Source organism: Carassius gibelio, chromosome B20 (assembly GCF_023724105.1).
Source record: "Carassius gibelio isolate Cgi1373 ecotype wild population from Czech Republic chromosome B20, carGib1.2-hapl.c, whole genome shotgun sequence".
Lineage (NCBI taxonomy): Eukaryota > Metazoa > Chordata > Actinopteri > Cypriniformes > Cyprinidae > Carassius > Carassius gibelio.
In genome coordinates this window covers 27,644,241-27,666,622 of record NC_068415.1, presented here as the reverse complement: position 1 = coordinate 27,666,622, position 22,382 = coordinate 27,644,241, and the positions used below count along the sequence as shown (strand labels likewise).

The 22,382-nt window shown below is 38.1% G+C and overlaps 1 protein-coding gene across 6 annotated transcripts; it reads left to right on the top strand.

Annotated features, from left to right (window-relative positions):
- The first annotated feature begins 180 nt into the window (after positions 1 to 180).
- Positions 181 to 21,927, top strand: cep170bb (centrosomal protein 170Bb). Of its 6 annotated transcripts, none has more exons than XM_052585532.1 (20): positions 181 to 410; positions 2,229 to 2,363; positions 6,097 to 6,186; positions 6,683 to 6,763; positions 7,353 to 7,409; positions 7,525 to 7,639; positions 8,884 to 8,985; positions 9,074 to 9,601; positions 10,281 to 11,392; positions 14,146 to 14,322; positions 14,455 to 14,581; positions 14,694 to 16,379; positions 16,528 to 16,747; positions 16,857 to 17,016; positions 17,348 to 17,386; positions 17,851 to 17,982; positions 18,161 to 18,249; positions 19,203 to 19,296; positions 19,390 to 19,441; positions 19,550 to 21,927. In XM_052585532.1, the coding sequence occupies exons 2-20, from the start codon at positions 2,259 to 2,261 to the stop codon at positions 19,723 to 19,725; spliced, it is 5,142 nt and encodes a 1,713-aa protein (XP_052441492.1). In that variant the 5' UTR covers positions 181 to 410; positions 2,229 to 2,258; the 3' UTR covers positions 19,726 to 21,927. The 6 variants fall into 6 exon arrangements, with proteins under 6 accessions (XP_052441492.1, XP_052441494.1, XP_052441496.1 ...); XM_052585533.1 differs by having other exon boundaries at positions 182 to 410; positions 8,884 to 9,000; positions 9,098 to 9,601; XM_052585534.1 differs by lacking the exon at positions 17,348 to 17,386.
- The last annotated feature ends 455 nt before the right edge of the window (positions 21,928 to 22,382 follow it).

Below are 22,382 nucleotides of genomic sequence, written 5' to 3'. Positions count from 1 at the left end.
TATATATATATATATATATATATATATATATATATATATATATATATATATATATATAAACTTTATTTATATATAACTTTATTAAACTTTATCTGGAGCCAATGAAAAAGCCAAGTGTCTTCATGATACTGGACACCCGACTCGGATGCGTGGTGGTTCAGTGCTGTTGCAGTATTCTGCTGCAGAAATGCACCGGTGGCGGCGCTGGACGCGGATGCCTTGACAGCGTCATCTGTGTCTAACGGGAGAGGGTGTAGTCTACATGGAGCCACAACACTGATGAGAATCTACGATCTTTTAACTGGATTTCGCTAAATAACATCGTATAGTCGAGGAAGCGCTTATAGTGTTGCGGAAGGGACAGTTCTATTGTTTATCTGGGAGAGATCAGTGCATCTGGAGTACTGTAGGTAAGGTCGGAGGATATTCAGCATCATCAGAGGCTGAGGATGAAAGGCCAGAATCGCACTAGATTTATCACATTTCACAGTGTAGAAGGGTTGATTTTTCTGATACGGGTAACGATTTTATTTTGTACAGAATACTGAGCAGTTTGACATGTGGTTAAATTACGCGAATCATCTCATATCGGAGAGGTGTCTCAAATCAGCCATGAGAATCAATATGGCTAAATATTTGTGAATTCGTGTATTTGGTCCATGCATAGGTTACTGACGTCACATTAATATCTGATGCAAATAAGTAGAGAAAGACAGCAGAAGGCGTCTCTGTGCTGGTGCGACAGCAGCTGATCTCTCCATCACCAAATCATTGCTGCTCGCTGCTGCTGTGAGTCAATTATGATGATTGTGTGAAGCAGACATAGGCCCGATTTATCGCAAATGTGACTGACATAAAACACACAAAATTATACTTGCATGCTAAATCCTATTGTTCACGAACAATGCGTGAATGACGTGAATGCTTGATTCTACAGTTTTAGAGATGAAGAGATGAAAGATTAATTATCTGTGCAGGCCTGATGAAATACCAACGTGTGTTCTGGCATATATATATATATATATATATATATATATATATATATATATATATATATATGTGTGTGTGTGTGTGTGTGTGTATGTATGCGTGTCTGTCTGTCTGTCTATCTATCTATCTATCTATCTATCTATCTATCTATCTATCTATCTATCTATCTCTCTCTCTCTCTCTCTAAATATATATATATATATATATATATGTATATATATATATATATATGTGTGTGTGTGTGTGTGTGTGTGTGTGTGTGCGTGCGTGTGTGTATATTTATGTATATGTATATATATGTGTGTGTATTTATTTATTTGTCTGCAGTGTAAATCTCAATAGCCCCTTCTCTCACTATCTTTCATTACAGCTGCATTTTCTAGAAAACCTCTGTGTCCTCTCAAAAATATTAATCCGACATAACCTGTCTAGACAGCTGTCTTATCTAATAACGTTTAACATTGTCAGCAAGTATGCAATGGTTAAGCATCCATTTTGTGAAGAACATCTGCACAAATCAAACTACAGTTAAAACAAGGACACGTTATGTCTAATAGCTCTGTCTTAGCGTGCATAATGTCCTGCACAATTGTGAGGATTAAATAAATGACAATAAATCCTAATTAGGGTGAATTATTAATGCCTTTACTGAATTACACGATGCAGTGTGTACCAGATCACTCAGTGCTGTCTAAAATTCCCAAACATCTGTCCTACTGTACATTTTCCACAGTTCTGTTGTCATTCACTTGTACAATGGAGTTAATTCCCATCTTATTACAGATGAGGCTGAATTTCATTTGAATGCTTTCATCAAATTAACCTGCTTAGGTTTTCAGGTAGAAAAGACTCAGATTTTTGGGTGAGTATAGGAAGGAATTGTAATTAAGGGTGTAAATACGTGGTTTTGGCTAATAATTGCACTCCATTGAATTTAACCTGTGTGTTATAATGAACTGTGGTACATTTTGATTGTGTCCAGTTTTTCAAAACTTTAAAAAAACTGAATAATGTGAAATATGTACTTATGGACATTAACACAATAAGCAAAATGAAATTTCATGGTAAATGAAAATTAATTAACACTGTCCTATCTTTTAATCTATTAGTGTTTATTGCATACTTACATAATGACATAAAATAATAAAATGACTTGACCTCTGATATTAAATAAAATAAAAATTCTCCTTAACAAACATACAGTTTTTCATGTTATGTTTTTATGATTTATATCACAGGATGCAAAGGGGTTTCTCTGAGAAACAAAGATGAGCGTGACATCATGGTTCCTGGTCAGCAGCTCTGGTACTCGTCACCGTCTGCCAAGGGAAATGATCTTTGTTGGCCGGGAGGACTGCGAGTTAATGCTGCAGGTAGGATTTCCATTTGCACTTCCATTGAAATATAAAAAAAGCATGTCTTAACCACATTTGTGAATCCACAAGGAGTTGTACATATATATAGTACAAAATAATAATGAATATAGAAAATTAGCATCATCTTCTGTAAGAAAAAGACAAAATTGTCTACAAAGCTAGCACTACAGCTGTAGTAATTTGTGTTGTGTCATGTTGAAGTACTGTTTGTCAGCATAAGGGCTAGGTGGGGCAGAAGCCCTAGGGCCCAAAGATAGAGGTGGCCTGTGATTGGCTGTGGAGGATAGGAATAGTGGAGTTTCCGGTGTCACCCCCACAGTGCTGACAAACTTGTCGCATTTGCCGCTTTATTAAAGTGATAACTAATGATTAATCCATTTGAATTCGTCACACCAGACTTATAACATTATATGTAAACGATAAAGGCTCTTAAACTAGCTGAAACCAGATTAACTAGATAATGTAAATTGATGTCTTGAGGAAAATTATTCAAAATTGTAAATACAAGCATTTCAATCCACCAGAAATATGGAATTATGGTATTTATTGTTAATGTCATTATTAGTATAGGGTACATATATTACATTTTGGGTAATATAAAAGTAACTTTTATAGAGGTAGTTTTAGTTTATAAGAATAATTATAATTACAGGGTTACATACAGGGTCCTTCAAATCTTGTCCTGGAGGGCGATTGCGCTGCAGAGTTTAGCTCCAACCCTGATCAAACTCACCTACCTGTGATTTTCTTATGATCCTGAAGACATTGATTAGCATGATCAGGTGTGTCAAATTTGAGGATCCTTGCTGTAATATAAAGACATATTAAAATTGTTAAATGCATTTGTAGTATATTTAAAAATAACTCTTATTTGTTTCCGTCCTTTATTTATTAATAAATAATATATTTATTCCAATTGCCCTAAACCAGCAAAACATTTATGGCCCTGATGATACTCCTCTAGGGACAGAAAGAACACCTTCTATAATGAAACTATTTAAAGTAAACTCATTAAGGCAGTCCTATGTGCAAAAGTTGTTGCTGTTTCTGAAAATCTGTTTGCTTTGACTTTATATATTTGGTGTTAATGCATTTATGTGTTGTATCTGGGAATATTCATTATGCATATATTCATTGTATCTCTGTAATTGATATTTGATTATTTAAAAAATACTGTGGTAGAAAACATTTGGCACCAAGATAGACTTCTATAAAGGGGACCCTTGAGTTTGCTACAGCCCCTATTTGTGCTTAATCTGGCCCTACTGTCAGTGGGATATCTGTTTCAGTTTTATGATTTGTCATGATGCATTGAAACATACCAAATTGTGTGGATGCCATTTTGGTCATGGCAAGTGATCATACCAAATTTGCACTTATTATTTCCAGGATTCAGTAAATCACTATGTGTCAGCTATTATTATATGTTATATTATTAGATGTGCTGTGTTATATTAGTAGAAAGGATATATTATTAAATGTTAGTTTGTGGGTTTTAGTGAAAATTAACAGATGAAAGGAGCTGTTAAATTGGCAAAATCGGTCAGTTGGTTTTGGATATTGCTCAAAGCAAAGCAAAACTTTCAAAGCACAGTGAGACCACTACCATGCATGCAGAATGTAAAGTCCTGTGGCTGGTCAAGGAAGACTAGTAAGCATTTTTCTCAAATTTCATCTTGAACTGTAGGCCAACAGATACAAGAGGTGTAACTGACCCTTTGACTTATGGACCCCCCCCAAAAAAAAATATAGACAGGAAAGATTTACAATTAATTTTACTTGATCTTGAAATGTATATTGACGTCTTTCTGCAATTTAAACAAGATTCCTTCTGATGTTCATTCATGTTTATTTCATGTAAAGTGGAAGGATGATTGGTTCATATGCCACATGTTCTGAGGCACTACAGTGATCTGTCATGACACATTTAAGAGCCACAAAATGGTATTTATTTTTAAAGCTAAGAATTTTATACATACCTAAATTAATCTGCTCTGACTTGTGTATCGGTGCATTTTCAGTTTATTATTTTCTCTGTGAAGTTTTTTTTATTGCATTAAAACATGATGTATGGCATGAGAGCATCATGGCTTGTCGGACATACAGTAGCAACAGTAACGAAGGGGTCAATTGAGATGTTATGTACAATAACAGTAAGGAAACTATTTAATAGTTTTATCTACTGTAAAAGATACCTTGCATCTGCCAAAGTAAGTGTGAATGTGTAAAAGACTGGAGACTGTTCTGCAGTCTGATAGGTCAAAATTATGCACGTTGTGTCAGGTATGTTTGTAATAGACAACTGAAGCTTAAATTAAAAAAAAAATGAAAATCATGATCGCTGATCATGATCATAAAAAATGATTTAATGCATATCAATTGTTGTTCTTTTGTTGAATTTGACTGATTCCATATTGTTCCGTTGTCCTCATTTGTAAGTCACTTTGAATAAAAGCATCTGCTAAATGAATAAATATAAATGTAGATGTACTTCACTGCCTAGAGAATACTACTGAGGTCAATACAAAACACAACTGCAAAAACCTTTTTTTTGGGAAACAGTAATATTTTAATGTGCTGCCTAATATCACTTCGCCTGCTGAACACATGGTACGACAGCAAAGTTCCTTGATTATTATGCCAGAATGAGAGTATAATTCGTAGACATACTGGCCTAGAAAATCTCAACTTTTCATTTTCCGTCGGTCTTACTACACGATACAACTACAGAAGTAGTTTTAAATAGGAAAAATATGACAACTCTTTGGTCATTTTTTGAGCAAGATGCTAGCGGTCTAATCAGATTCAATGATCTATGCTAAGCTAAAACTATTTACCTCTAAGGGAATTGGAAAAAGAGACTGTTTTCAAAAAAAGTTGAGTGTTCCTTGTTGTAGAAGCACGAATCCAATGACAGACTCTTTGTTTTATCTGCATAATTAGTTTAGGGTTCATCCCCCTCCACTAACATCTGAGTTTCCCCTGAGCAAGAGTCAGGGGAAAGGGGGTATTCCACAACTGAACAGGGTCTTGCAGAGTCAACAGAAACCAAGTCCCTATGTTTTTATGAGAACTCAACTTCAGTCAACAAAGTTTTCTCTCCAGGACCTCACTCCAGTTTAGAATTCTGTGTCAATCTCTGTAACCCACAGGGGTATTATCTTGAACAACCATGACAACCCCTGTGGACATCAGAATAAAAGGGGTATACATTAGTTTACTTGCAAAAATATAGTATGGTTTACTTGCTAAAGTAAAGACACTGAAGTCAATTTTAAATCTAATTTGTTGTCAGTTCTGGTCAGCCAATCTTCCAGTGGCTGTATTAATGCACTATTTACATGAGGATTCTGTTAATCAGGCAATCCAAGGAACTATGTAAACAGTGTAGGTGCACTTTAGCTTAGACCACTTTCCATACCACATTGTATCAGTTAAGACATAAAAAAAAAAAAAAAGAAAGAATAATGGAAGGAATAATCTGACATTCTTACACTCACCTTAAAAGACAAATGACTACAACATAAATTTTCCAAATATTCATATTCATTATTATTCTAAATGTTACTTTAGTGGTACCCTTGTGTGGCCAAATTATCACACACAGCACAAATGTGGGATTTGTTGAACAGCTGTAAATATCCAACCTATGCTGACATTATAATTTCCAGTGGAGTTAGATTCAAGAATAAGCAAGATGTTGGATGTGAACATGTTTTTCTTCCTTTAGTCTCGTAGTGTGGATAAACAACATGCTGTTATCAACTATAACCCTGCCACAGATGAGCACCTCGTCAAGGATCTTGGAAGTTTAAATGGGGTAAGCAACATAGCAAATGTGACTGAAATTCAGAAAGACTGAGGCATGAACACATGACTGCATTTTCCAGACTACCATGATGTTACCTGTGAAAGACTGAATGATTTTTCCCCTGGGTAACAGACAAACATGCCTTTGGGATGCTGTTGCAGATGCCCTCACTGCATTACAGATATGATCAATTAACCCTTGTACCAGACCATGTTCCTGTGACAAATGTTTTATGGTTAGGATTGGAAGCTTTCTTAAGGGATAGTTCACTCGAAAATTCTGTCATCACTTATATGTCCTCAAATTGTTATGAAACTGTATGCATTTCTTCGTCGAAACAGAAGCAGTCCTCTGTACTCTGAATCTCAACAGATTTCTCGTGTTGATCCTCATTTCTAAGGAACATTTTCTAATTGTATGTTTTGGATGAAAGCATAATAACTCTGGCATCCCTGTATCTCAAGCACATAAACATTTTTATTTCCTTTCTTTTCTTCTTTTTCAGACCTTTGTGAATGACTTGAGAATTCCAGACCAAACATACATAACCCTCAAGCTGTCGGACATTGTTCGTTTTGGATATGATATCCTTTTTTCCTGATTAGCTGTTATAGCTTTTTTCCATATTTCACTATGTTCTTCCCTTAACTTAGATGAGTTGATACATACCTCTCCCGTCTCAGTGCGTGCGCTCAATTGGTGTAACGCGTGCGCCACTGTGTTAGCGTTTAGCTTAGCACCATTCATTCTTTAGGATCCAAACAGGGATGAATTTAGAAGCCACCAAACAGTTATATGTTTTGCCTTTTGAAAGACAGTTACATGAGCAGTTACATGAGTAAGTATGGCGACACAAAATAAAATGTGGCGATTTTGTAAGTGGATAAAAATTGATAACTATAATGTATGGTGGAAGAGCACTTTGTAGCACTTCGACCTTGGCACAGTAAATGGCTTATAAATTCATCCCTGTTTGGATCTTAAGGAATGAATGGTGCAAGGCTAAGCGCTAACATAGTGGCACCGCGCACAACAGCAATTGGATGGGAGAGGTATGTATCCACTCATCTAAGCTGAGGGAAGAACATAGTGAAATATCGAAAAACTGTGGCGTTTTCCTTTAAAGATTATATACATTTAAATGATAATATATTGACTTAACATTAAGAGCACATTCACATGTGTATATTCTTGAAAGGAGTCAACATAAAGTTCCTGAAGAGGCCCTCAAGGTATGGATTTATCTGTTTGTGTGTGAATATGTATTTTCTATTTCTATTTTCTGTTCTATGTAATATATATTTATAAATGTATTCTTTTTTTGTCAACTTCCCCCTGCTATGTCAGCATGAGAAGTACACCAGTCATCTGCAAATGGGCATACAGTCTACAGAAAGCAAGCAACAGAACCTACAGGAGGAAAAGTCCAAATTAGAGCGCTCTGAACGCAAGAGTCTCACAGGTGAGAGTGATCAAGTATGACCAAAGTCAGGAGAAAAAGATAGAGGTGAGAGAGTGTTAAAAAAAATGCTTTGTAACATGGATATTTGACAACAACAATCTATCTGTTAGCACAGCCTTTGTTAATCTCTGCTTATCTGTAAGGCTGCAGTACAGTGGCCTGGTTTATTTGTAAACCCCTCCCAGTTGAGCTCTTGGTCAAGTGACAGATACTAAAGATAATCCTTGTGCCTTAGCCCAGCTGCTGGCAATGCACTGACATGTCCATCAATGAGCAGTTACCACATGGCTGATGCACCTCGCATCCTGTAAGGCCAAACGCTGAAAAGCTCACTAAATCCATTTGACAGTGTCTAAAAGTCTGAAATCGTTAGTCAAGTCAAGTCAATTCAAGTCACCTTTATTTATAAAGTGCTTGAAACAAAATACATTGCGTCAAAGCAACTGAACAACATTCATTAGGAAAACAGTGTGTCAATAATGCAAAATGATAGTTAAAGGCAGTTAATCTTGGAAGAACCATCACATATACCACAAAAGACTGCTTTTTAAGTTATCTTCCTGATGTATCCTGGTGGCCTGTATACAGTAGCCAGTACAAAGTGAAAGTAGCCAGTTAGTGAAAATATTCCTACACGTCATATTTTTATTACATATTATCAGTTACAATAATAATTTGGGAAAAAAATGTAAATGGAAGAAAGACATGAGGGTTTTTACTGTTTAGATAAAATACTGAAGTAATAATAATAATAATTTGAATAATAATAATAATAATAATAATAATAGATAAACAAATATATTAGTTCATACTAATTAATACTAATTAATACTAGTACTAAGTTAATACTAAATTAATCATTTTTGTGTATTAGTGTGATGTATTTGATTCATAGATAAGCTTGCACTTGTTAATTATTTGTTCTACTGTAGTTACTTTAACGCGTAATAAAGACGTCTGAGCAAAATAATTCGAATTAATGCTCAGTATAATATAAATTACTGAGATTTTCTCAATAAAATCTTGTTTCAGGTAGAAATATATTTCCAAAAAAACTTACTCTCTCAAATGTATATTGCAAATTCATCCAGTATACTGGTTACTTCAAGAAGTTTAGATACTTCAGGAATTGCTTGTTGAATAAATTGCATGATAACCAACATGGTAACCAGCTTTTCATCTCAATTTCATCCAATATACCGCCTCTCTTTCTGAGTTTTACCTGTTTAATTGTTCCTCTTCAGAGTCACCTGTACCCCGGCCAACACCACTGTATGGCCAGCCATCATGGTGGGGTGAGGAGGACTCTGGGAACAAGGAAGCACACAATGAAATACGAAGGTCAGGTGAGAGTCATTCAGGTAAGCACTTGTCCTCACTTATGGCCACTTTTGTGTTTTATTGATATGGATATTTGTCTTACCATATTTACAGTTTGGTGTGGGTGTCTCTTGACAGACATCACAAAGGAGGCCCCGACAGCTGAGGATGAATTTAACATATCTGTTCAGGAGATCAGTGACAGCCAGGTCAAGTCAACCTACCCGTACCACAGAGAGCCAAGTTATTTTGAAATTCCAACAAAGGAGTTCCATATACAACCCAAATCCCCAGCAACAGATTTAATTGATATCCCAACCAAAGACACCAATATTCCTCTAATTTCTACACCTCCAGTTGTCCAGAGTCACGCTTCTTTTACTATAGAGTTTGACGACTGCATGCCAGGCAAAATGAAAATCAAGGATCATGTGACCAAGTTTTCCTCTCGTCAGCGTAGCAAACAACAGCAGCAGCCCAATAATTCTCTGATAGCCACACCCACAGATGTTCTATCAGCTGAGAGCAAAGTGGCAGATTGGCTTGTGCAGAGTGATGTCAGTATGATGTGCAGACGGCCTCCATGTGAGGATGTGTACAGCACTAAGAGTGACTTGGCGATGCATATTCGGACACTCAAAGGTAAGAGACATCTTGCACTGACAGTAAAAATGCACTTTCTTTAAGACTTAGATTAATGCATAATTTTCTATGCATAATGTTCTAAAATAAATATATGTGTGCTATTTAAACATCACATTATGTGGTTATGTTGTCTGCTTTTGGTAGGAGTGGTTTAAGCCTGTAATACACTACCCGATGTTTGCCCCGTTTTTTCACTGATTTACAATCTGGAGAAGTTAATGCTAGTTGCCGAAAGTCAAAGCCAGTCTGCAGATTTGATTTGAGAAATTCCATAGACAACTGTGTAGTGTATAATGGTCACAGACTTGATGAAGCACAGACTTTTTAGCTTCAGACTCTAAATCCACCCAGTCAGAGGATATCAAACATGTTTGATAGTTTCAGCCAATTTTAGAACACACAACTTCAAAGTCTGCTAGTGTATCATCCTCAGTCGTGTTGTGTATGATGACCAGTTTTTTAAGTGTATGATGCCTAGTGTTTAAAAAAATATATATTAAAAGTTTTTAAAAAGTTGTGTAGTGAACTCCAGACTTTAGTGATGCAGGCTAGCTGCAAACTTCAGAAAATAATGAACAAGCTACTATTCAGTTATACAAAGCATGATTATTTGCATTACTTTTTATCATAAGCAGAACGACAGCCATAAATTCAATTATATCTATAAACTTAATAGGACACCATCATGAAGATGGAACCCAGAGTGATTCAGAAGACCCTAAAATGAAAGGACAACGCAGCAAGTCACATCATTCCATTCAATCACAAACATCAGTACAGTCACACCAGTCAGCTCAATCAAGGAAATCTGAACCATCTGAATCAGTTCAGTCCCAAGAGTCTGTCTCAATGCAAAAGTTTCATCATCCCCAGTCAGTCTCTCCACACAAACACCATCAAGGAGAACTTGATGAATGCGAGGTCCATCCTGTTCAAGAAGCCTCTTCTCCTCCCCAGACAGAGGTTAAGTCCATTCACCCTGAGCCGCACTCCCAACAGGCCTTCATTATTGAGTTTTTTGATGATAATCCCAGAAAGAAGCGGTCACAGTCGTTTACCCACAACTCTGCACATGCTGACTCCTACTCTGCACTGAAGGCCAAACTAGAAAGACGGAAAGGTCATGGGGAAAGGCCTGTCTCTATGCACGGGCATGTTCCTCCAACACAGCAAATCACTGTTCCACTGAAAGGTTTAAGCCATGGAGGTTCACAGCGATCAAGCTCACTGAAGAGAGAGAAAACAGAAGACAGTGGGATGAGCACATCTTTATTAGGGACCTCATCTCGCTCTTCACCAGCTATCACCATTAAGCCTTTTGGGAGTGTCGGCAAGAAGTCCAAACTAGCTCAGGAATTTACTGTTGAGTTCTTGAAGGATACGGGAAAGACTTCCCCACCTCCTATGTCTGCCCCACCTGTGATGATGTCCCCATCACACACTCTTTTACTCTCCCCAGCAGAGCCACCTGGACCCTCATCTGTATCATACCCTTCTTCTCCATCCCAACTACCTGCATTATCCCAGTCTCTTATTCCAGCAACCTCACCTGTTTCTGTCACTTCCCAAACCCAAGCAAGGTGTCCAGTTTCTAGTGCCTCCCCACTCCGCTCAGCTGGGTCACCTGTGTCACCGTTTTCAACACTGTTAGTTAGTGGTGTTGAAAATAAGGGCCCAAGGGTAACACGAACTGAGGAGGAGGACAGTCTGAGTGATGCTGGTACCTACACAATTGAGACAGAGTCACAAGATAAGGAAGTGGAGGAAGCCAGAAGTATGATTGATCAGGTAACAAACCATTTTTTTCTTTTTCTTAAGAAAAGTTACTGTATACCACTGGTGTATACCAGAGTCAAAATCCGGAGTAGTCATTGACTGACTTTAAAGTGCCCTTATTATGGATTTTTGAAAATTTCCATGCAGTGTGTAACACAGCTGTAAGTGACTAAAAACATCCTGCAAAGTTTTAAATCTGAAAGTGAACCATGTATAAATGTATTGTCTCTCAAAGAAAGAGTCGACTTTGAATCTTTGAAAGGAGTAATTCTTAAAAACAAATCCCAAGCTGTTTCATGTTGATGTCACCATGAAACATTAGCATATTACCTGCCCATGTGTTTTTCTTTTCGTTTCCCTGGTAACGCTGTAAACATAGCAGTACTGCACTCACAAACACTGCTTTATCAGGTATTACAGGTAACATAAATGAGACCAATCTGACCAATCACCCTGCGGTGAGAGACCAATCTGACCAATCAGTCATGCAAAAGAGGGGTTTTGGGACTCCCAAAACCAAAATATGAACCTTTCATTACCAATAATAGGGGCACTTTAACAATGATGAAGCAGGTGTAATTTGTTAATGTTAAACTACTTTCTCCTATCCCAGTTTACTACAGAGATATCATAAGTAAGCAAAGTTGAGGTGGGATAAACGTCTCAGTTACGTATGTAAACTTGGTATCCTGAATAGGGAATGAGATGCTGCAATGAAGTCATCGCTATTGGAACACCTCCGGTGTGACGAATATCTGAAGCCCTTATACCATCACGTCAAATCATTGGCCAGATACTGCTTAGCACTGCCTTTTGTGTTCATCATTTACGCTACGCTATGCGCTATTTCATCAGATTTTCACATGATGAAGGAAGTGCTATTGGAGGTACAGAATGGCCAGCATCGCAGCATCTCATTCCCTATTCAGGTAACCAAGGTTACATACATAACCTAGACATTTCCTTTAATAGGAAACTTAATAACTTCAATGCTGCAATGACTTCATTGCTATGGGAACGCTACACCATAACGCCTTGGCGTACCTCGGATAACTGGAAGACCAGGGAAAGTGTCTGCTCAAGCAGCACAGACATCCATCGCAGACCCCTTAAAGAAAGCATGAGAAGAAGCTACTGCTCTTGGAGAATGAGCATGCACCGCTAAAGGCTAAGGCAAGCCATGCACCTCATAGGCCAGATAGATCCAATGTGACCTTCTCTGTTTGGTGAAAGAAGATCCCCTATTTTTACCACAAAAACATACAAACAATTGGTCTGATCCACGCCACTGGGCTGTGCGGTTAACATAGACCTTCAGTGCCCTCACCAGGCAAGGACCTCGAAGACCACCTGCTTTAAGCGAAACAGAGTCGAAGCAACCTTAGGAACATAATCTGGCCTGGGTCACAGCAAGACTTTAACCAGTCCACAAAGTCTACACACAAAGGGCTGATGGTAAGATCCTGCACGTCCCTACTCTCTTCAGGAAGGATAATGCCACCAGAAGAACCGTCTTAAGTGTCAACAGTTTCTCTGACAAAGTCTACAAACGAAACGTAGAAAAGGCTTAGGCCCCTTCCACACAGAGACGCATTTCTGTGAATACGCACAAATTTTTTATTGAATATGCGTTTCGTCCACACGGATCTGACGTTTTCATAAGGTGAAACCGCTATTTTTTGAAACCGGGTCCCAGAGTGGATAAATTTGAAAACCCCGTCTTTGCGTTTTCGTCTGGACGGCTAATCCGTATATTTTCTGAAACAATGACGTCATCAGCCCACGTCTCCCCCCTAGTCAGACACCTCTACGTCACATAACAGCAACAAAAACATGAACAAACACTGAACGATTGTCTTTTTATTAACTAACATTAACACTGATTAATAAATGTATTGTTCCATGTTCGTTTGTGTACCACGCGCAAGGTTTATGAGCATAGTCCAAGTCTTCTTCTCTGTTTTTAGTGTATCTCTGTGGCAGAATTACAGTGCCACATACTGGTCTGGCATGTATACTACATCATTATGCGGTTTCGTGTGGACGCGGATATTTCTTGAGACGAGGAAAAAAAAGATAGGATTGGAGTAAGCTCCGTCTCCATGTGGACGGGGCCTTAGAGCGCAATACCTTTAGCCAAAGACTATTGCAGTGTTGACAATCAGATAGACCATTAAGCTCCACCTGAGCATATTGAAAGCCCAAACATAGTACGCACCTGTCGTGAGTGTCAGCTCCTGTGATTAACCTCTCACATGGCTTAATATATCTTCTGTAGCACATCCACTGAAGAGGACTAAACTTCTCATGATCAAAAATAGCTGAGAACATGACGAAAAGTACACTTTCCTACAGGCAACAGATGATCTGCTTCCTGAAGGAAATGAAATCTGATGAAATTGCAAGCAGCAGACTGATATAACATACGTGATGTATGCAAAGGGTGGTGCTAAGCACTATTTGAGCAATGAATTGACATGATGGTAAAAGGGCTTCAGACATTCGTCATATCGGAGATGTTCCCATAGCGATGAAATCATTGCAGTATTGAAGTGAACCTACAGTATGAAAGGGAACTGTGGCTCTGTGGCACTTTCAAAGCATTGTGCTGTTTGTTCGAGTGGTCCGAAATGTCAACTTCTGTTTCAACTGCTGGTGTGACTTTGGGTTGGCACCACCTGTTCAGACATGACTCTTTGGTCTGAACAATGGAAGACAGTGGTATTTGAGAAACATGGTAAATTATATTTGTTCATATTTCACAGGTGTTTGGTGTTTTAGATGCACCAGAATACAGTGGTCAGACACTTGGGGTTTATAGGCCTGCGATTGATGGTGGTAAAGATGAGCAACTATTCTTGAGTCATAGCCATGGTATGGCAGCTGATGTAATGTCAACTTCATCACAGGGCTATGGTGGGGACCAAGTCATCTCACTGCAGGTATTGCAATTACATATAGCTCAGACAGCACTGCCCTCCTTTATTACTGAAATACTGTGTCCGACTGTGTTTGTAAATAGTGAACAATTGATGAGTAATTATGATTGTTAGGTGTTACTCTTTTTGACTTAGGCACATCCCGAGGTAGGAGGGCCTAAATGGGTCTCACGCTGGGCCAGCCTAGCAGACACTTACAGTGATCCTGGGGCTACTCAAGGATCTATGGGAATTCCATCCCAAAGTGGACCTGCAGACAGAGGTACAGTCATTAAAAACCACTAGTGGTGTTTGAGTTGGTGTTTCAATACAGTTTTCGATTTTATGTATAGGCCAGCAAATTCCTAATTATTTTCACTCTTATAATGTTTAAGATGACAGTGTGACATCAACGATTAGTCAAAGCTTGGATTTCTTGGAGTCAGAGGGCAGTCAAGGTTCCAGAACCAGGCGACTACTTCCTCAGGTTCCACCTGGAGAAAAACTGGAGAACACCACCCCCAGTATCTTGATTCGGCATGAATCAAACATAGACCATGAGCCACCAGAGAAAGGTTCCCGAGCACCACAGCAGCAGGACTGCACTCAGAGGCTACGTGTCCAAGAAGATGTGGACCCAGACAGTCTGAGTGACACTAGCCGTTCAGACGACAGCTCTATCCTTGATAGGAGTGGAAGGAGCCAAGTAAAGAGAGGAACTACATTACATTCACCTTCTGAAAACGTTAACCATTCCAGAGGATTAAGAGAGTTGCCAACACCCACTCCTAAACCCACCTCATTTTATATTGGCTCTGAGGATGGTTCTTGCAAGTCAGATGTGTCCAAAAGACCAGTTCTTTCACAGCCAGAGAGAGACTCCTCTCCCAAGATACCTCCAACAACTGTCTTGATACGACATTTGAGTGGCCATGAGTCCAGGCGTCCAGTGAAGCCTAACTCATCAGCCCCAAATCTTCAGACGCATAACAGGGATGTGGTGCCCACCAAAGAGACATCAATGTCATTTGTTCGACAGGAGAGTTTTACCAAAGATAGGCCAAGTGATAACATTCAAGTCAAGAAACTGCCTCATATCTCTAGTCATCCTGCTTTGAGAAGCCTCGATACTGAGGAAGCTGTTCGAGATACATTTCCCTATCCTAAGGAAGCAGAGAAATCATCACCAGAAGAAACGTTACCTGAATCTAGTCAGCAACCAAAAAAAGGAAGCTGTCCTGCACAAGAGGACTCCCTTTCAGGTGATTCAGATGTTGATACTGCCAGTACCGTAAGCATGGTCAGCAATAAAAATGCTCCTGTCAGTGCAAATAAGAAGCACACATCTGCAGGTTATAAACGTAAAGAAAAGTCATCTTCTGGTTTACAAGATAAAGCACGACCACCTACAGCTCGTGAACGACTATCCGAAAAACGTAGAAATCATGCCCCTGCTGATAATACCAGTAAAGCTGAACTAAGTCGTCCACTACAGCTCCGTCGAAGTGCTGGTAACCGTGGTTCTTTAGACCTTTCAGATAATCAGCATGCTCAACAGCTGTGGCATGAAGCTGCGGCTTCTGACCATGAGTCAAGTTCACGACCCAACAGCCGCAAAAAACTCACTGCACCCCTGCAGAAGGAGGACCCTAATAAGATGACCAAAGGAAGCCAGCAGGTGCTGACAAGGTCCAATAGCCTTTCAGCCCCAAGACCAACCCGTGCCTCCATGCTCCGCAGAGCTCGACTAGGTGAGGCCTCCGACAATGAGGGTGTGGAGACAGACCGTGCATCTCAGAGCTCCGACCATAGTAAGACTCCTGCTGAGGGAAAGAAGCTGTCGAGACTTGACATTCTTGCCATGCCTCGGAAACGCACAAGGTCATTCACTGTTCCAAGTGACAATGAGTCAACCTCAAGCAAGCATGGCATTTCTAACCGTCCTACAGAAGCAAATAGCAGTGTGAGGAAAGGGGCTTCAAGTGAGGTGAGGCAGGCTTCCAGCAAAGGGGCCGCATCATCAGGGAAACACTCCACGACTCGTACACGTTCTAACCAAGTTAAACACAGTAGCACAACTGGTGAGTATCTTAAATCTCAGAGATGTTCTCTAGCTACAGTTCCTCTAGACAAGATCACTAGAACTGAATAAAATTACATTTTTCGATATCCCTGACAATATTGTAATTTGTTGTTTTGTTTAAAAAAAATGTTTGTTTGTAATTTGAGGTTCCCACTGTAGACAAAAGGATTCAGATAATTCCTCTACCTCAGAGGAGGAGTTTGAAACCAATTCCAAACATAAACGCTCTCACGCCTCAGCTTCAACTCAGACACAGACACCACAGAAGGCCATTCAAATGAGGCTAAAATCTTTGGAAACGGAAGAGGATGAAACTCAGAACGAACACTTCCAGAACTGGTCTACTCATAGTGCAGAAATCGCCAGGTTATTGAACTTTTGTTGTTGTTGTGGTGTGGTATGCTAATGGATTAGCTAATTTGTGAGTTATTAGTTTTTAATTTTTTCATTTTACATATATACTTACTTGCTTTAGGCTGAGTCAAGATCTGGCCAAAGATCTGGCCATCCTCGCACGTGAAATCCATGATGTTGCAGGGGATGGTGACTCCCAGACATCGTCAGGCATGGGAGCTGCCACTTCCCCTGGCTCCATGCCTAATACTCCAGCATCCACTATCTCGACCCGAGAGGAGGTGCACCTAAAGTTTGCTTGCTTGGTTAAATTACATCTCATCATATACATTGACCCATTCCATTACTTTTTAATATAAAACAGAACATGCAGCAAATCTTTATATTTTCCTTATTAGCACAAAGAAGAAAAAATTTAGATTTTAGAATTTAGATTAGATTAATTGTAGATTAAATTTAGGTAAGCAAGCCTGTTTGGTTTGGAGTCTTGGATTGCTATACCATGATACACTTCATGACAATTATATTCTGTCCCAAAAAGGACTAAGACTAAGGTAAACATTTTTGTTTAATCTTGCATACATTTTGTTGTATATTTTCTCTTTTGTGCAGAGACCATATGCATCATTACAGAGGTTCCTGTTACCTCAGGTGCTGAATTCATCACTCATTATTACCAAGTGGTGTCCAAAATTAATAACTTTCTCTGTGAGCCAGTATTGATGTACTAACAACTGTCCAACGTCCAGCTTTGAAACCTGTTGTTTATACCTTTTTTATGCATGAGGGAATCCCCCAATGCATGGAAACTCACTTCCTAATTCACTCCTAAAGCTGTGTGTTCACAAAACGGGTTATGTTCACATTAAATTTTTTTTTCCAAATGTATCTTGAAGAAACTAGGATCAAAGTTGCTGTGACTGTGAACATAGAACCCTTTTCTATTCACCATTGAATTAGCATGACCACACAGATATCTTCCCAGAGATTTACTCCTGGAAGCCTCCATTGTAATCTGAGCTCAGAGATATTTGTCTCTTAACATCAAATTTAACCTGCCATTGTCATGTCCACGTGTTCTTACTGGTGCTTTCCCATCCCTGATTAATCTGCAGCTGGTACAGCATATACCCGAGGCAAGTCTGAACTATCAAAAGGTTCCTCCAGGCTCAACTAGTCCAATAGACCAGGACTCAAATATGAACGACCATGACAGTTCCAGACGGCGTCCCTGGAACCGTGAAGAGGTCAAATTTGGTCAAATACTTTGCTCATTACACTAATAAACTAATCCATTAGTTATTTACTCAGGGTGTAATAGCCTGCATAGCCAATGGCAGTGCCTCTCAGTAACTGAATAGGAAAAAATGCAATTACATAATTTCTAATTTGAATCTTTCATTTTGTTTTATTTTTTAATCACAGGTAATTTTGGACAATCTTATGTTAAATCCAGTGTCCCAGCTCTCCCAGGCTATCAGAGAGAACACGGAGCAACTAGCAGAGAAAATGAAGTATGAAGAAAGAATTTCATTATTAAAAACAAACTTTGGGTGGGACATCTTGAAGGGATTGTTCTTTCTTCTTCTTCTTCTTCTTCTTCTTCTTCTTCTTCTTCTTCTTCTTCTTCTTCTTCTTCTTCTTCTTCTTCTAAAAGTTATTAAGCTGTATTTATCATGTTTACAAGCTTCTTGCAAGCTGTTACCAGGGGAGATGGGAGAGAATGGAGTCTCATCCTAGAGAATATAATGAAATTTGTGTAGTCCAGGATAAGTCATCAGCATTTTGGTCCATTTTCCAACATTAGAGACTATATATTTTAAATGTGTATCTGCTAAAGGTAAATTTTACTTTAACATATACTGAGACTGTCAAAGCACACAATTCCTTTTGAATACTGTCCAGGGGTCTCATTTCTAAAATGTTGCACAGAGACCATCTTAAATTTGATCTTACTATCATTTCTCAAATATACGTATGCATGATTCTTAGAATGAACATATGCACAGAAAACACACATACAGTATAGATTTCACATCTGAAAGAGATGCATACTGTATGTGTCTCTGGAAACTGCCATATTAATTTGCAAATGATTTTGAACTTGCGCATAAATTAATGGTTTCAGCTCTCTGCCTTGTAAATGACTCCTAATTAGTCATTAACAAAAGATTGCAGTCATCATCCAAATTATTTCATTTTGAACAGCAAGCTGCAATAACATTTATTGCTTACATTTCCAAAAGCCTGCAGTGCTCCGTTTAGATAAAGTGATGTGATGCGAAGCATTTTTCCACATCAAAGAAAATTTTATAAAAATGAGTGTTGGCATGGATTTAAGCATACTGTACACACACTCTAAGAACTAATCTGGGAATATGTACACTTTATAAATGAGGCCCCAGGTGTCTGTTTTTGTCTCTTTGGTTATATATATTATTATGTCTGAATATTATGTCTGTTTTAGAGCTCTGTTTCATAACAAGACAGAGGTCTGGGATGAAATAGAGGCAAAAATCAATGTTGAAAATGAGGTTCCCATCCTTAAGACATCTAATAAGGTACAGTAGTTTCAATGTAATTTCCATAGACCAAACATTAATTTCAGAGATGTTTCTTTATTTTGTAATAATTTTTCCTCACTTCGCAAACAGGAAATCTCATCTATTCTCCAAGAACTGCGAAGAGTCCAGAGACAACTTGAAGGTGAGTTTATTAGCATTAGATTTTTTTATTTAACTTTGACCATGTCCTATACACTCTGGTCCTTCCCTACAGTATATCCATTGGTGTTTTATCTTTGTCATACCACAGTGATCAACACTATTGTTGAACCTGGAGGAATCCTCAAGATTCAGCCAATGGCACCTGCTCCTGGGGGAAAGACCAAATCTGCTTCCAAGGAGTTTACAAGCCCCACTTCTGCTAATGCCAATGCAAGTACAAAGCGAGGTCCCAGGGGGCCCGAGGGAGGTCGATATGTAATATAAGCTTACCTTCTACAAGGGTGTAGCCATTAGCTTGCTTTGCAAAAAAAAAAAAAAAAAACACCATCATGTCAATCATGTACTGCACATCTCTTTGGAAACTGCCATATTCGTGGCACATTTGTAAAAGTATTGTGAGACTATTAGTGGTGCAAATATGCGCATATGCTTTCTCAAAGACTGTGGACACACTTCACAAGCTAAAGCAGGTGTAAACATTGTTCTTTTCAACAGCTGTAATCTGTGGCTTGTTTGAATGATTGTCTGTATGCCAAGTTGTCTTTCATGATTGAGTGAGCGAGTGGGTGTGTCACTGTATTCCTGTACCAGGTCTGTTGCTGACGCATTGATTGAAAACCATGAGAAAACCATGTAGCATTCAATCTGTGTTCACTGTCAATCATGCAGTGCACTTGGCTGCTACAAATCTTCAGCATGAAAAAAAATGGGTGAATACACAATACTAAATAAGTGCTTGCCTATAACAGGGGTAATGCTATTAGCTTGCTTTGCAGAAAAAGAAAAAAAAAGGATTAATGAGCTGTTTTAAATATAATGCTATCAAAGATAAGAATCAAATACTGGTGCTTCTAGGAATATGGCTACTGTTGATTTCCCAGACATAGCAAGTTCAAATGTTGTTAAAATGTAAGCAACTTTTGGCATAGATTGCTTCTTTTTGTATTTTTGTTTTGCAACTACAACACACACGTCTGGGGTGTCAGGTGTTTGTTTATGTGTGTAAGCGAGTGCTAGGTTATGTAGAATCATGTGTGATGCTGTGAAGTATTGTTTCTGTGTGTTACAGGTGAAAACTTGAAAAACGGGTTACCTTCACCCTGACCCTATATATTATGCTTTTATGATTGTATGCAACAAAATGATTGTTTTTTTATTATTATTTAGAATGACATAAAACTATGATTGGAGCAATCAAAAAGTAGCTGGATGTAACAGGCTATCGCCCTCATGTTTGCATTAGCCACGTATTCTTTAAATGTCATATACTCTATGTATTTGTGTTTTTGAATGTTTTAAAAGCATCAAAATGATTTTAATATACCTTTTAAAAGAGAATGAAATCCAAAACGATATTGTCACACAAATTGCACATATATAAGTAGGGTAAGACAGGGTAAGATATCCCTTGAGATACCACATGATTTTTCTCTTGACTATAGATACCACAAAACGTCATCTCAACACAATTGATAAAGGTCTATGCTCTTTTTTAAATTAGACTACCTGAAATTATATCTTTGGGATAAGATGCCCTCTCCCACAATTGGCCTCAAGCAAGTTGTTTTTAATTTAATAAATGGATACATTTAATTTAATAATGATAATTTGTTTTATGAATTCAATGAACACTTCAGTTATCTTCACTATTCATTAAAACATTTTGGCTGAGTCAAATAAATCAGTTTATATAGTGTTGCTGTAATGACATATCTTCAATTAAAATATAGGCAACAAAATATGTAACTATTCATATGCTGTATAATGTAGTAAATGCATATTGTTCTTAAGGGTGGCATCTTACCTAAATCATTTTATCTTGAGACTGCCCAATATAGATTTGTGACATCCAGTACCTTCTGATGACAACAATGTTAATGTGCAGTGAAGCATACAAACTACATACAAGAACAGCTTTCTGTCCACCAGGGTCCCATCAACACATTCAGTTATTTAGTAAACAACATGATTGTACTTGTTTTGTGTCCATAATTGTGATCTTCCATTACAGAATTTTTTTTTTTTTTTACCATTTAATGTTAAAAAGTCTTTGCAATCCTGAGGTTGAGGTAATGTGAAAAACTGATTGTATACAGCTTTAGATTTATGGTTTTGCAGCTCACTATCAAACAGTTTGCTTAAGTTTTGGCTGTGTGTTATGGATGGTTTGATGTATGTATCAAATGCAAATGTATAAGATAATTATTTTGGAATTATTGCATGTGTGCCATATTTAATGTAGGTGAGACAGAGCTAGGACTTGTGTACATCTGCGTGTGTGTTCACTTATAGAGCAGTACTGCAGTCAGTTGATGAACATTTATAAAGCCTAGTAACTGCACACATGGTGCAATTGTATGTTTTGTGCTGGACTACTTGCGCTCTTCTTATGTATTTCTAAATTTACTCTGTAATTTTCTTTGTCACCCACAATACAAGACCTGTAAATACATTGCCAGCAGTGAATATTTCATTTGTATGCGGTGTTTTATTTATGTTGGATATTAATATGAAAACACAGGTTTAATTACTTTTGTTAAATTAACCTTAATGGCTTTTCCCTGTGGCAACTGCAATTATCTTGTGATGACAGTGAAAAGCACATTTTTCTCAAAGTGTGACTCTTGTACCGTAAGCCCTTTTCAGAAATAATCTTAGACCAAGCATGCAACATTTCATAAATAAGGCCCCTGGACACCTGTGAAGACCCTGTTCTACAGTTAATGGCTAGGATGATGTATACGTTCTTTCTTTAATACTACAAATATAAGTATTAAAAAATAATAGAAAGAATGTATTTTAATCAAATAGTGCTACTTATATATCTTTACCAGAACCCATCTGTTTTGTCCAGTATACAAATGTTTTTCAAGATTCCCAAAATCAGTTATTAAAACTGTTAACAGTTCTGTATTAAATTG